The following is a 16,141-nucleotide window of genomic DNA, read 5'->3' as shown; positions in this document are numbered from 1 at the left end:
ATTAGTCACAGGATATCTGTCTAAATTTTAAGACAAAAATTTTAAAGAAATAAATATCCTGAGTTATAATAACCACCTGCAACAGATCCTTTGTCTGTGCCTGCTATCTTAAACCACCTATTAAACAAGGAGCCTGCTTGTTACTGCCAATGATGCTCTCTTCATGCCTTAGTCCCTATTTCAATCTTACATCCCTTCCAACCATTTTGAGATCCTTAGAGTAGACCTCCAAAGTCACACCTGCACTGTGACCAAACAGAAGCACCTGATCAATATAACAACATCTCCATATTGACTGCAAGCTTTTTTTCTTGTCTTTCTTAAGTACAACTTCAATTACCTAAACTCCAAGTCTATTATTAACCTTGCATACAAACAGTGTATTAGTACCTAGTAACATTTTTTTAATTTACACAATTACTTGCCATACTGGTTATTATATTACTGGTTATTCCTCAAACTTACCACCAGATGCATTACTTATAGCAGATCCTGCCGATGCCACCTTTGAGACAGCTGCTGGATTATAGGTCCAAGATGTCCCACAAACCTCTACCTTTAAGTCACTGTCTGAATAGATCTGCTGAACCCGACCAACTTTACCTAAAGTCTGAATTCAAGAAAACATCGAATGCAATTAAAACATTCAGATTTCTAAATATTTTATTTTTAGTATTACACAAATTTTATGAAGTCCATTGTTTAACAGTACAATCACTACCACCTTTAGATAGGTTTCATTAGGCTAAACAAACTGCTACACCTGAACAAGTATTACACTGCATTTGACGAAAACTTAGAAGAAAATACCTTTTAGACTCCTACAGCTTACAGGTATATTACCAATAATAATCAGAAATACTGTAAAAGCTTTACCATTCTACGAATGCAAACACACAGCTACTCACTGGAAGCATTGCTTCAGCCCACTCTCCGTGACCTCTCTGAAGAAGCTTGATTCGCTCCAGGTCGTAACATACTTGAACAAGATCACCCACTTGGAATTGAGAGGTACCTCCTTCTGCACCTTGAGCAGCATCTCCACTTCGGACAACATTGGCCTTGGTGAGAACAGCTGGATTAAATGTCCACCTAAAGAACGAATAATTTAGAGTAGATATTAAACACACAAAGTGAAATATATTGGGTTTCTGCTTGTACACCTACAAACTTTCTGTGACTGGAAACTATGGGTACTATATTTGCTGTTATCCATTTTTTGTCCATAAACTTGCCTGTGGCTCATTAATTCATTAATTGTGGCTCATTAATTAATTTCAAGGATAATCTTCAGAGATATACTTTTGTAAAGGCAATTAAGAAATATCCTGCCTAAGGGGAAGCAAGCTGACAGCTATGTTTAAGTCCTGAAAGTAGCTATAATACTGTTGCTTTATTTTTCCAGGGATAGGAAATAACTGATTGAAAAGCAGCAGATCCAAGTTGTCTCACAAGGATTGAATCGTCAGGAAATAGCATGGGGAGAAAACAGAATTTTGGCCTCTCCCCCAGGTCAAAGATGCAATATTAAGTTATAACAATACTTTTCAATTAAATGGATGTCCCAGACATACCTCATTTTTCAATTAAACTATCCTATTGGTAGTATAAATTTCACTGATTTAGAGACATTTAGCTGTTTAGTCAGAGAGGAGACCACAAGACAAAGCAGCTCCTGCCACTGACTTTGCTGACATGACTGCCAGAAGAAAAGCCATTTGCATGCCTTTAGCTGGGAAAACAGCTTTGTTCTGCATTACTTTGCAATATTAACAAACATCTTGAGGGAAATCCTGAATGAACAATATACTGTTAATTCTTTCTGGACAAACTGAACAGGTCAAACTCCATATACAACTGAAATGATATTCCATGCATCAGCTACTTCTTAAAGATAAGCCTAACACTTGAGAGCAAGAGAACAGAAAGCCATGTGGCCGTATCAGACTCAAACCCCACTGTACAGCCAGGTTTGAGCCTTGTTAGCATGGATGCAGCTAAGAAAAATTAAAACCTAAACTGCTATCAGGGAGTGGTTCTGGCTTGTCCAACACCTCCTATTCTTGGTCTGTATTTACATAAATAAACATTCCTTTGAAGAATAAGTCTAGATATGGATCATGCCAAGGTGACTCTAGTTTAGACAAGATCCCCTCAAAGTTTGTTACCTGTCCTTTTAAACTATTTTCCTGAAAATCCACAATGAATTGCAATTACCTTGCCTTTGAAACTATGGGATAGATAGCTTTTTATTAAAAATGAAGTTACTGCTTAAAACACTACATTTTGCAAATAAAATAGTCTAGAACATAATTTCTTATTTTGGACTTAAATTTTTACCACATGAGAGAGGCAGCAAAATTTCTATTCCCACTAAAGCATCCTCAAAGTCCTCATTACACAGCTAGAAGGAAATCTTAATATGTTGACACAAAAGGAGAAGAGAAAGCTTCTGGCACCAAGTAATCACAAGCACTGAAGGCAAGGGAAGTTTGTTAGAAGCAACAATGAAGGCTACAGAACAAACCTGTTGCCACTTGGATATTGTACTACAATGTCATGGTCCTCATCGATGCCACAGACTGTTCCAGTTGTTGTTAAGGTTTCAAACATGCCATCAGTCCATCCTCCATGACCATGCTGCAAAGACTGCACAATTTCCAAGTCGAGGTCAATGTTTACAAGGTCACCTATTTGCAGCCCACCAGGGTTTCTGTTACCATTTTGCTCACCTGAAAGGGAGTAAGAAAAAAAAAAGTTTACATCATCATACTAATTTTCCAGGCAATTTAAAGAACAGAATTTCTGAGACTCACAGAATTGTTACAGTTGGAAAAGACCTTTGAGATTTTCAAGTCCGACCACCAACCTAGCACCATCACATGTTCACCACTGAACCCTGTTCCAAGTACCCTATCTATGTGTTTTCAACACTTCAGGGATGGTGATTCCACACCAATGCCTCTGCAACAGTAGTGGCCAACAAATAAACTTTGGAACCTCTGGCAACAGAATTTTGTGCTTCTTTCTGAGTTTTCAAGGCAAGTATCAGTGACACTGGCAAATGCTAAATACTTGTGACAAATTCCACTATGGGCTCTAACTAGGATCTTAGAAACTATCATATGGTGTTAGACATCTGGACACATAAAAGCTCTGGTGTCAACAAAACTGCTTTTGTGCAAGGAGTTGGATTTATTAGATCTCTTAATATTTAAGCCAGTTCTGTAAGAATGAGCAGCTACGTTTGGCTCTTTAGAAATATAGTGCACAGGATACACAACACAATTTGTAACTTAATGAACACCTAAAAGTTCCCTTGCCATCCCCCTGGCACACTAACAGCAAACGCAATTTAGAAAAGCATGACAATTTATCATTAGTGCACAGAAATTATTCTGTTCACATTTCACTAGTAAGGACAGTCCTTTTGGATGACATTTAAAAAGGAAATGGAAATCCAGAGTGAGTAAAATTAATACAAATCAACATAAATTTACTTCATCTTCAACTTACCTAACACAGGACAATGGTCTCTGTAGAAAGAGCCTCCTTTTGCATCTTGAACACATTTCAGGTCAGACTACGGAGAGAGATTGAGACAACTTTAGTCCTCAGTGACTGAGTCTCCAGGTCAGTGAAACTAGAACTGAAATATTTAATTAAGAAAGACTGAAAATTATGCGTACAAAAAACATGTTCCATGATGCACACAATCTCAAATACTTTCCAATCTATCAGCCATGACATTCTCAAGACTTTAATAACCTTTACAAATATAAGAGGCTATAAAGGATGATAATTTTTTAGTTCAAAGACAGGAATTAACACAAAGTACCTTTGCATTGTTCTAATAACTTATTTTTCCTTTAAAAAAATAATTCTGTGAACACAAGCAAGGAAACATCATTTAATGCCTGCCAGTGCTGCCCACTCTTCCCAACACTTTTTGACAGATCCACGTTTAACTTGAAGAAAACTTGTCACTCAGATTCTATAAAATGAAAACTTTTCAATTAAGAATATGCAGAAGAGTATTACTTCAAAAAAGCCAACAAAATACTACACTGAGATAAAAATGTTCTTTTTAAAGAGAAAAGTTCTAAAGCTCATCCTTCATAGAACTGCTTCATATTATGAGAAATAGAAATTTCAAGTGTGGTAACCAATTCCTGTTCATAAAGCCAGAGGATTTTCTATAATTCTCCCTTCCTTTAGTTTTTTTTTTTCCCTGTGCAATGCTTAATTTCAAATAGCTATCATCTGCCATTGATCCTTATGAAACAATCCTAACTAAACAAAGGGCATTTTTGTGCGCAAAGTAAATTAGGAAGGAGATCAGAAACTGTAAAATGTGTCAGAATATTCTATGGCATGGGGGAGGAAGTGCAGGACAGGTGGTGGTAATGATATAATTAACCACAACTGAACAAATACTTGAACAATTCTTTCACTCATGCCCAAGATTTACTAACAGACTGTCCTCCTGCAAAAGGATTAAAATGAAAACTCTGAACTCTTTCAAATCATCAAGGCTCTGATGAGCACAACACCACCCTTGGCAACTGGTAAGCAGTCAGAAACAATACAAAATTGAGTGTATGTCCTGATCTACGAAGAATGTACCGCCACTTTGGAAAAATGATGAAGACAGCCAAAGGAAAACAATGAGATTTCAGCCGCTCTTCAAATCCCCAGAGAAACCCGAGCAAGAGCTCGCTCAGCACGGCAGCAGAAGGCCTGCGACAGGATGCTGCCACCCGGTGGGCAGGTGCTGGGTTTAGCCCTGCCGCAGACAAAGGGGCTGTGCGGACCATCCCAGATGGCAAACTCATTCAATCCCCGAATGAGCGACATTGAATGTGCCCGGGAGCACCGGGTGTCACCCACTGAACACAAGCCCTTCGTGTCAGGCAACAACCGGCTGTCTGTGAAGGAGACAAGGAGGGGTGCACATGCAAGAGCTGCTGTCACATTCTTCAGAACACTAAGAATAGAGTGCAGGGGATTTCAAAAGCTCTCCTCCCTGACAGGCAAAATCAGGATGAAAAATGGCTTGTGTTACAGAAAGTGTTAATGCACTGAGCAATCTGATGGCTAAAACCCAGCAGAAGAAACAAAATGTTCATTAAAAGGCTAATTACTATTTTACAGCTGACATTACTAGGAAGCCTGTTACAGTATCACCAATTTTATAGAAAAAAAAGCTCAGAAACTTGCACTTGCACTTGCATCTCACCCTGCCTATGCCCTGCACACAGTTTATTTCTGGAGTATAATGATACGCTTGGTTGAAAAACTAAGTGGTAGCTTGGCGTCCAACCTCAGCTTCACAACTGTTTTCCTTTCTCTTACATGATGTAGTCAATGTTTTATTGCTAAAGAATAAAACAAGAGTCTGATCAAGCTCTGATATTGCAGAAAAACTAGAGAACATGTCTTTTTTTTTTTTTTTCTTTCCCAGAAGCCTTCAACAAAATAATGGAGTACCCAAAACATACAGAAAGATAAGACACTGAGGAAAGATAAGATACTAAGGTAGTACAAAAGAAACTTACATACTGCATATAAGCAGAGTGCCTTCTGCAACCTGGCAAACAGCATTACTAAGAAAAGTACTATGGACATGATAAAGGCCTGCAAATGCCTTAAAATAGAACCAAACCCAAACAAGACTCTGGAGTTTTAAGACAGAAAACTGTACTTTTCAGTGCCACAAAAACTGGGTAAGCAACTACAATTTTCCTTCTCGCACTCGGCTGTTCTACTTCTCAGAAAAGGAAAATAAGCTTTGTCCTGCTCAAGTAATTTAAGTAAAAAATCAGGGATGATGGTAAGCTCCTGGTCACCCTACTCAGAGGACTGCATGGCAAGAGGCCCCCTAGTGCACATGGAGCAAAACCACACATGGATGGTGCCTGGATGCACCAGGCTTCGCACTGTAGAGAACCCCACTGGGATTTCTGAAAGTTATGAGTCACCCTGAGACTTCAAAATCAATCAAAATAGCAGATTGTTTGGAGATGAGATGTGCAAGTGTAAGAAGGAAAGTACCAAAACAAGGGATGTTAGAACACAAGTTTTAGACTCACAGTGACACCAACAGAAAAAGAAGTAACAACTGTGAGGCTGGGTGTAATGTAAATACCTGGTAAAGAGAAACAAATCAGCTTCTCTACAACGACTTGATGGAGAAATTGTTTGATAAACCCCAAATAGTATTCTTACAGGAAACAGAAAAATAGGTTATAGATTTTGTAGAATTTCTGTACAATTAGAGACAGAAAGCCCAGTTAAGCAGGCAATCACTGAGAACTTAAGGAAAAGCATAGGAACCAGACATTGCACAGCACAACTACCAGGTCAGCACTAACAGCTGATGCACATGAGCAATGGGCAGTAATGGTTTTTGCCTACAATGAGGAACTTCAGTCTTCTAGCATCCACACTTTAACTTACCAAAAATCTGCATTCCAGCAGTATGTGATGTATTACATAGAGATCTCACAATTTGCCCAGTCAAATGGGAAATACAGTAAATGTAACACTTTACTTTGACATACCATCCAATTATACCAATGGAAATAAACAGCAGCAATGTCATCTTCATAAAACTGCATAGAATTAGAAAATGTAGAGCAAGGCCAGCAGTGCTGGCAGATGGTGTAAAAGCACCATTATCCCTGACCTTGAGGAGGAAAACAAAGCTGAAGGAGCAGCTCACTACAGAAATAACTATCAAGTTATTCCAATCAATATGGAATGCCATCCATCAAAACCAGGGAGGGAGGGTCTACAGACTAGATAAGAAAACTAGCGGTGCTGCTGAGAAAAAAAGGAATGTTTGATCCAGATGCACTGTTACCGAATCTAAGAGCAGCAAATACCAGGGGAGAAATTAATACTGATCTTACAGATACACCAATAGGAATAGTGCCACAGCTGCAATTTTTCAAGGTAGCAATGAAACACTAAAGGTCACTGTAACTCTTTAAACTTACAACAGCTTTTGGCAAGGAAATCAGCCCTTCAGAAGCAAGTGGAAAAAGTTCAGCGCATGCTTCTTTGTCGCCAAATTAAGGAAAGAAGAGACTGGATAAATCCTTAAGTTTTAGCTAAAAGTTTGTAAGAAATACCATATTTCAAATTTCATGAACTCAAATCCTTCTCAGTTTTAAGAAGCTGGGAAAAGTGAAGCAATAAATGGAGAAAGTAGAAGATGGTAGAGAAAGTGACTCAAATGACAAAGTGTGAGACACAGAAACAGTAATAATTTCTTACAGAGGAAACCAGATCTCAGTCAAATCCTGAGTGAATGGTTTGTAATCTTACTATTTATTATAGGTGCTTATAAAAGCTTTGCATGTGTAACTTTTTTTTTTATAAAGGAAGATACCGTCTTCCTTGTCAGTTAATCCTTTAAATAAAATTGCAATATGATCAATAGTAACATTTCTGCTTAATGGAAATATTTTTCTTCACAACACAGAAAGATGGAAACTTGGCTGAGACAACAGGAGAAATCTAACTACATCAAAAAGAAGCAATACAAAGTCTACTGACAAATGCAAACAAATGAACAAGGTAAACATAAGTATCTCCTTCCTCTCTGGATTCAAAAACAACTGACCACCTAAGTTTTCTTACTGTCATCTAACTTATACTACAGGTAATGTATTAAAAAACACCTGCTGCTTGCAATAAAGGTGCCCAAAAATTCTTGAATTTGTTTTTTAAAAACAATTATGGTCAGCACCTGAAAGAAACAGAAGGACACTAAACTAAGAAAATATTCTTGTTGTTCCTTCCTAAGTATCTTATTTTAATTGTTGTGGTGACAAGATAAATGACTAGGGGACTGAAGATTTGACTGACATTACAGATCTGACAGTTTTAACTACAGTGGAAGGCATATTTCTATATATTTTGTAACACTCACATACAATGCCTAGTATACCAAGAGATCTACATTGCTTTTATTTAAAAAAATAAAGTGTTAACAAGCAATTCTTAAAATGCTCTAAAGCAATTTCAAAGAATAATTTCATGGGTATCCAAGTAAAAGTTGATGAAAAGACATTAATTATCAATCACCTAGAGGCACGCAATCTCAACTTCCCTTATGAACTCACTATTTGGAATTTGTGGAAAAAAGTACACCAACACAGATGCTGTGACAATACCATGACTTACAGATCACTGTGACAATGATGGTGACAACTACAGATACTTCTTTCAGAAGCTACACACATGAAAGCACAATCCTACATAACAAGAAACAAGGAGAGGCTAATTGCAGCAAAAAAAAAGGCAAGTGGTACAGAGCAAAGAAATTCTGAAAGAAAAAGATTCCTAAATAATGAAACTGATTTAGGACACTTCTGTGGATGGAACTATTCTCCACTGAAAACCAAGGGAAGTTGCCAGCTTTACATCCTCAGCTCACATGATACAAAGAAATAAAATCCAGACACAAGCCCCAAAAACAAAATCACAGTCTTCCCACTAATTTTTAGTTCCATATGACCTCTATTTCAAAAGAATATGTTCAAACATTTTTAAAGCAGGTTATGTGGTTAACAGCTCAGTTTGGCTCAGGACTCTGAATACACACAGGTAAGAAACATGAGTAGAGTAACCAACCATATAAGCCAACAGTAGTTCATTCTTACTAAGGATGTAGCTAACATTTTATCTGATCTAACAGCATCATACATTTTGGGAATTTGTGGCCTGTGGCAACAGAAACTCCCAGATTTAAATGTCAGACTTCACAAACAAACAAACAAACAAACAAAGCAAGATGCACTTCTCAGCCACTTCATATATAAACAGTAAACACAGTGAACACAAATAAAACCTCCAAGTATCTGACCACAAATACATGCACGTTTTCAGACAGCACCTGCTACCCCACCAGCCAAACCTCATCCCCCCACCCCAAGCTGGCAGGCCAGATAGATTAATTTTGAGGACCAGATGCCGCCTATCAGCTATCAAACAAGAACACTGACTTACAATAATGAGCTGTGTTTTTTTAATCAGCTCCATTAGCATGAGTCAAGTGTTATCCATTTGCAAGTCAGGGTCTCTTCCCAGCTGTATTTGCATGGGTACACACTCTTGTGTATTGTTGATTCCACATTCTTTGGACCTTTTAAACCAATTTCCGAGTACCAAAACAGGTTTGCCCCAACTTTATGTGAACTTCCTGGCAGTCTTAGCTTTATGTAACAGCACACAAATAGTAGTAAAGAATAATAATGAATTGTACACTTAACAAATTATTACTCAGTTATAAAATTAAGCATTACATTCAAATGACTCTCATAGATATCCAAGAATCCATTCTGTCTGAAGTGAAAATTGCATTTGATCAGAACACCAAAGATACAATTAGTGTAAGAATGGATTACAATTAGGTAAGCACTACTTACATAGCCTCCAATTATCCTTTCTGTACATCCACATGTACATATATTTTCTCTATTTTCCTAAATACAACATCTATATATGTACTCTCACACACAGTTTAACAGGATTCTTTTTTTTAATTGACCAAATATTTGTATTTCTACAAAACTTGTGCCAAAGGTCACCATCACCCTGTCAAATTTATAGTTGCAGTATTTAATGGAGTTTTCTAGAAATATTTAACACTTTCAAGAGGTGGCAAAAGTTTGAAAACAGAATGTAGTTGATTTAATAGTAATATATATTTTTTTAAGGGAATAACTATTTCAAAGCAGAATATAACTTATCTCAAATATACTTTTTTCCTGAAGCAATCTTCAATGATTCCACAGCACTTTTACTACATAGACCAAAAATTTTAACATAGCAACTGAAGTCATAACAACCACAACAACAAAAAAAATCAGCTGATCTGTATCCTATTCTATCCAGATCTTATAACTCTTTCTTTCCCATGTATCACAAGAAGGAAGATACCAAACATTAATTTAATGTTATACTACAAAATACAACACACATTCATTTTTGCCAGTATATAAAGAATTTTCCTTAAAACTAGAGGACACCATGAAGCACATAATTTAATACTGATTCGTATTTTATCTCTAGGATCTTAACACATCAGAAAAGCTGACCCGCACTAAATTAGTTTACTCTTTTTAAAAGTAACACTATTGTACTTACCACAAAGGTGGTATTTATTTCATTTTAAGTATAAAAATAAACTTGAAGTGAGGCTATAAGGTCAAATAGTTTACATTCAAAAAAGTAACTGGCCATTGTCTAACATTTTATACTGTTACACATCTGACAAAATGACACTTCAATGTTAAATTAACATGATTTCCCTCTGCACAATCAAACAAAAATCATGCAGAGAAAATGCTAATTAAAATGTTTTAAGCAGTTGATAATCAAAGTAACCTTTCCTTGACCCACATTAGGATAAGAAAACCCAGCAACAGAAGGCACTTAGGCTAGAGTCTGACCCATTTTCTCTCTAAAGCTAAAGAAGTTGCTGGAGAAGCTTCAAAAGGAAACAGAAAAATTTAGCACTAAAGCAAATTAAGATCGTAATTTAATTCAACACCTTTCCATTTGCAAAAAGAAAACTGCTCTCAATAGAATTCCACGTGTTGACAGCAATTTAAAAATTGCAAATCTTGCAGTAATCACATCAAATTTTGAACTCAGCTGAAGAGTTCAGGAGTTGAAGAACAGGGTTTTTTAAAAAGTTTTAACTACGCTTGCCAGTCTTTTCTGAATTTTAATTTAAACACAACAGTAGCACAGAAAGATAAATGTGTGTGATGCAAATATTTACTGTGGCAGGAAGCAGTTCTTAACTTCTAGTTATTCACATTTAATAAATTCCCAGATCAGACTTTCTTACTAATACATATGCATGACCCTTACAGCTGGATTCACAATGACCTGACTACCAGCATGCAAACTGACAAAGCATATTACAAAAGCAGGACCATAAAGCACAAGTTATTCTTATTGCCCTTCCCCCTTCATGCATTTTACCCTTTGTATTCTTTTATACTTACCATGCCTTCAAAGCCAACTCTGTAAAGGTTTTTAGCACCATTGTCCCAAAGAACATATGCTGCGCTATGTGGACTCGACGCACTCCAATCTTGGATTTCAGTTACCTATTCAGTTGTGAAAAAAAGAAAATGGTTCCTAGAGCAAAGACTCAGAAGCTCAATTTGAACTTATTCATTTACTCAAAATAATTAATGATATTGCAGTTTTACTAAACCTGATAAAATTTTCTGAAGCTGTTTTTTGCTTGATGCAAGTGTTCCCTAGGTGTGTTAAGGTAGAAGACTGACTATATACTTTATAGGCCTATTTTTCTTTAGTATATTTGGAGGTTATCTAACTACACAAGCAGAGAACAAAATCTGAACTGCTTTGATATGTTCTTGCCAGAAGCAGATTCTAACTAAGAAAAACAAGACAAAATTTTTTCTAATTGTTTCACTATGTCTGGTTTAACTTGCATTAGCCTGTTGGCTGTGCACTGTTAAGAGACAAAGTTTTATTTGCAGAGCCATTATGTTTAACAACAGTACAAAAGGAGAGTGAAAATATCTTTTGCTGACATTTCTGAAATCAGGAGACCATGCACCAAATTCTGAAAATACTGCCATTATTTAAAAAAAGGAAAAAAAAAATCAGTTTCCAGAATTTGCTTTCACTCTTATTTATATTTATTTAAACAGTGTTTCTTCTATATATGATGTACTTTTCCTTATTTAAAAATATTTATATCCATTTATATATGCGAAATATATATATGCATGTATATTTGTATGTGTGTGTATATATATATGAATGTATATATCTTTTATATATATATGTATATATATATATCTTTTCAGATGCATAGGCAAACAATCCCCCTAATACAAATTTAGTACACAAAGCAGACCGTGCAGGATAAGACTCTCATTTTGCAAAGTTTCAGAGATTTCAATGTATCTTGACATGGGAAGAGGTAAATAATTGAGATTAAAAAAGTCACATTTATATATCTCTTGCTTTCAGAGATTTAAACTTACTATTGCCTTTCAGTAAAATTCAAAATTAAATCCCCAGAAGTCCTAAGGCTTCCATAAATGTCTAGGATATAAAATAATCTGAACAAGAATACAAAATAGGCTAAATATATTCAGGAACTTTTCACTCTCCTTTAAATGCTGTTTAAGTGTATTAAAAATAAATTCAACAAAAAAGACCAGGTCACCAAGACATAAGGGCATCCAGTTCTCATATTTGGTGGTAAAAGTAATAGTATATTTTACAAAGCCTGTTGTATGTTCATACTGATAGCAAACCTTCATTAGTTCTCAAGGTAAATGGAAGTTGTAAAAGGAAAATATGCAAGGGTTATGATTAGTAACTTATCATTCCATATAATTTTCAATAAATACAAATATTTTCACTATAGCACTGCATCAAAAGCACTCCCATATTGTCCTAAGCCAGTAACACAATATCCACACCCAAAACTTGAGAAGACTTTTAATTTTAAACTGGAGAAGTCCCTATAATCATTAGGTGAAAAACAAAACCCTAGGGTACCAGCGCTGAAAAAAATTAATGTGCTGGCCCACAAGCAGTAAGACTACAGAATGCAGTGATGACTAGAAAGGGTTACTCCTGATAGCTCTGTTTTTATACCAGCTCTCTAGTAATACTGAAATAAGCTCAAGATCTTAATGTTGCTACAAGTCAATCATAAACAGACAACCATGGCAAAAAATTCATAATTAAAAAAATTCTGTGCTGATATTGTAAAAAATGCAAATTAAGATGTACTGAAATGTAAAATACTGGCTATGGTAGACACACCCTCCTCTTTCTAAATGCTTAAGTATTACAAAAAAAGATTAAAAAACGCCCAGCCAATTAAAATAGTAGCTTTCAGGATTGTATTTTTGCTCTACAATTAAAAGGCCACTGAGGCCTTCACATGAACAAAAAGGTGCAGCTTCTTATTTAAACCAGTTTTATTTTTACCTTTCCTCTACGCCCATTGCCACCATCTTGATCTTCCCATTGCCAGTCAACTCCTCGCACCACCCTGGCACCTGCAAAGATTCCTCTTGCTGTAATTTTCTTTGATTTACGTCGAGACTCCAACAATACCCTGAAGTTATTAAAAGAAGAACCCACAAATGTCAAGATAATAAAGGAAGTCCAAAACAAATCTTTGGGGATGGGAAGGAGAGCATCTTAATACAAAAATAACCCACAACTGCAGATTTCAGTGCATGAATTGTACACAAGCAGTACACAAGACAAAAACCCGCAATCCTCCAACATCCGATTTATTTAATATTCATAATTAGTTTTTTAATTTTAACAATTTTTCTCCAGACTTCCTAGTAGGAGCATTCATCTTGTAAATGCTTGCATATAGATCTGTATTTATATTAAGATCATTAAAGTACATGCAGAGCCATATGAACATATTTCAGTTTCTCTTAGATGTACTCTGAGCCAATACTTCTGTCCCACAACTGCCCTGTCACTTTTATTTAGAATTATGCTATTAAGAGCATCTCTTTTCCCCCCTCTCTCAGTTTTCTACATGCTTTTTACTGCATCTCTTGGCAAATTTAAGTCAATATAGTAGCATACATTTTTTCAGTCATATTATGCATTTTTTTAAAGCAAACCTCTTCTTTTCCTTCTGACTTCAACAGGACTGAAGTAGATAAGCCTAAACAGAACAGCTCACGATTGTTTAACTAGAAATAATCATCTCAAAAGCCACCAATTTTCATGCAACGAGACTTCTTACTTCATGCCAGGAACACTGCCAGACAAAAGAATTTTTCAGCTGACATTCAGAATGTTTCCTGACCACTTCAGGAAATTTCTCAGCCTCCTGCTAACTTTTAACATCCAGCAGATGGCACACACGGAAAAAGTTCAACTGTTACAATCAATGCAAAGAGAATGTGAAAATACTGACCATTTTTTTCCCTAAGAAAAATTAAAGTTATTGAAAACACAAGGTAATCTTGTTTAGAGAAACTTCCTAAGAAGTTCTCAACACCTAGAAAACTGAGACACAAACCTACACACATTACTTCATCGTGCCACCCATATGATATCCCAAACTCAAAAATAAAATAGTAAGAGCTTATGCTTCCCTTCATCAAAACGTTCTTACATGTCTTTTGCCATTTTTCCTGTGAGACATCCCTCAAATTCAACAGCACTGTTTTGCTATTTTCTCCTCCCTAAAACAGTTAACTTCCATCATTTTTTCTCAGCTAAGCTTGATCCAATAGAAACAGCTCCTTGGCAGAAGAAGCTGCCTTCTAGATAAAAGCTCAGTGAGAGTAAACAAAGAAAGGAATAAAGTGACAAGATGCAAAAAATTTCCAGCAATATTACACAGTGTACAATCAATCTTCAAAACTAAAACTTGCGCTGTATTCACCACAACCAACCTCTTAAAACTACAAAGGAAATGTCAACTTAAGAAAGAAAAAGAAAGTCTGGCAAGCATTCTCAAAGAAACAAGACTTCAAAAAAAAAAGAAATAAATAGAAAACTTATGTATTTTTTCACCTATTCTACTTTAACTACACTAAGCCAGCATTTCTAAGTCTTGTTCTGTATTCAACATTCCAGTTGAGAATAAGTTTATGATATCTATTTGGTACATACAGCTAAAAAAAAAATAAAAATAAAAAAAATAGTTCTTACATTTTGAATAACCCACTGACTTGGCCATCTGAGCCACAGTTAAAACTTAAACACAGACCCTATAAGACACAATTTGAGACCTCAGGTTCAAACTTCCCTGAACCATGAAAGAACTGTTTAAAGCACACCACTAATTTACAGCATCCTTGTAAATCTAACTTCTCCAAGAAGAAGATATAGATGTTGTCTTACACATGTCACATTCAAATGAGTACCATATCAAAAAAGAAAATATTTTGATGATTTCATGAAAGAACATTCAGGAAACATCACAGAGGTGACACCACAGTGTCTAGACTTTACGCAGTGTTTTTCTGTAGCTCTCAAACTATTTAGCAGCAGGCAAATATCACTGCTCTCACTTATCTGGTAGATAAATCATAACAGAGAGGGGCTTTGGACTGAGACAAATTATTTAATGTCAAGAACATCTACGCAAGAACACACTAAATGCAATTTTTTTCAGAGTTCTCCACTGAGAGGTGATAACAGGTGTTTAAGAACATGAAAACCAAGGCAAGGGTAGAATTACCCCACATAGCATCTTTTCTCTGCTTCCTGTAGTGAGCAGTTTAAGCAGCTCAAGTTCAAGTTTTTATTCCCAGATCATTCTGTTTTCCATAACCTTCAAGGAGGGTATATTCCCTCAGTCTGTCCACACCATTACTGAACCTATTCATTCTGAACCACATTCAGAATTCATCAACAAATCTTTTTATGATAACACATAATGTAAAGGTAATTGCCTTTGTTTTAAAGCTGCTATATGATAACACAAAAACTAGGAAAGCCTCGTGGAGATTAAGCAAAACTGAATAATCATATCCTTTTTCCTGTACACCATTCTTCCTAAAGTTTCCAGGTTTTCCAAGATCCAAAGACTTATCCTAGTTATCCTCCTCCCAGAAACAGAATCTAACCTTGAGCCACTCTCTTACCTAACCCAAATTTCAGTAACCAAATATTCAGTTTAAAAGTTAACCACAAATACCTGTTCCTGCTTGATTTCAGAAGGAATAAGTTAGGTTTTACCTTTCACTTCCCGGAGTGGTAATTCTGTAAAAACGATGCCTCAAGTGATGCTTGTCCCCGTGATAGCAAACTGTGCACAAGTCATAATTTGTGCATTCAGCACACTTCCATCGAATGCCAATGATAGGCTGCTGTCGACAAGTATCACACATAGTCCCATCATGCTTGATACCTGTGGAAGGAAAACAAAAAAAAACCAAAACCTAAAATCTTTGCTGCATTGCTACACAGACTTCTGATGCACACCATTATAATTTGAAACCATATACTAGAAAGTTAACAATAAAAAAAGGCTGCTGCTTATACCCTATCAGCCTATATCACTGAGGGGAAAAGATAGTGGACTTTGCCTTGTATCTCCAGTTGTCAGTCTGCTCCTGAAATATTCTAAAATAAA

General features: G+C 36.0%; 1 protein-coding gene across 3 annotated transcripts in view; it reads right to left on the bottom strand.

Annotated features, from left to right (window-relative positions):
* MIB1 (MIB E3 ubiquitin protein ligase 1) overlaps positions 1-16,141 on the bottom strand; it is a 77,752-nt gene that overhangs the window by 52,425 nt on the left and 9,186 nt on the right. For all 3 annotated transcript variants that reach the window (XM_058830395.1, XM_058830396.1, XM_058830394.1), the window contains exons 2-8: positions 15,745-15,916; positions 13,009-13,138; positions 11,028-11,132; positions 3,517-3,583; positions 2,528-2,732; positions 909-1,092; positions 466-610 (exon numbers count right to left, since the gene is read on the bottom strand). In XM_058830395.1, the coding sequence (XP_058686378.1) occupies positions 466-610; positions 909-1,092; positions 2,528-2,732; positions 3,517-3,583; positions 11,028-11,132; positions 13,009-13,138; positions 15,745-15,916 (1,008 nt within the window). The remainder of the gene's footprint in view (positions 1-465; positions 611-908; positions 1,093-2,527; positions 2,733-3,516; positions 3,584-11,027; positions 11,133-13,008; positions 13,139-15,744; positions 15,917-16,141) is intronic.

This window comes from Poecile atricapillus, chromosome 2 (genome assembly GCF_030490865.1).
Source record: "Poecile atricapillus isolate bPoeAtr1 chromosome 2, bPoeAtr1.hap1, whole genome shotgun sequence".
Classification (NCBI taxonomy): Eukaryota; Metazoa; Chordata; class Aves; order Passeriformes; family Paridae; genus Poecile; species Poecile atricapillus.
The sequence above is the reverse complement of the archived record's forward strand: the minus strand, read 5'-3'. Positions and strand labels throughout refer to the sequence as shown.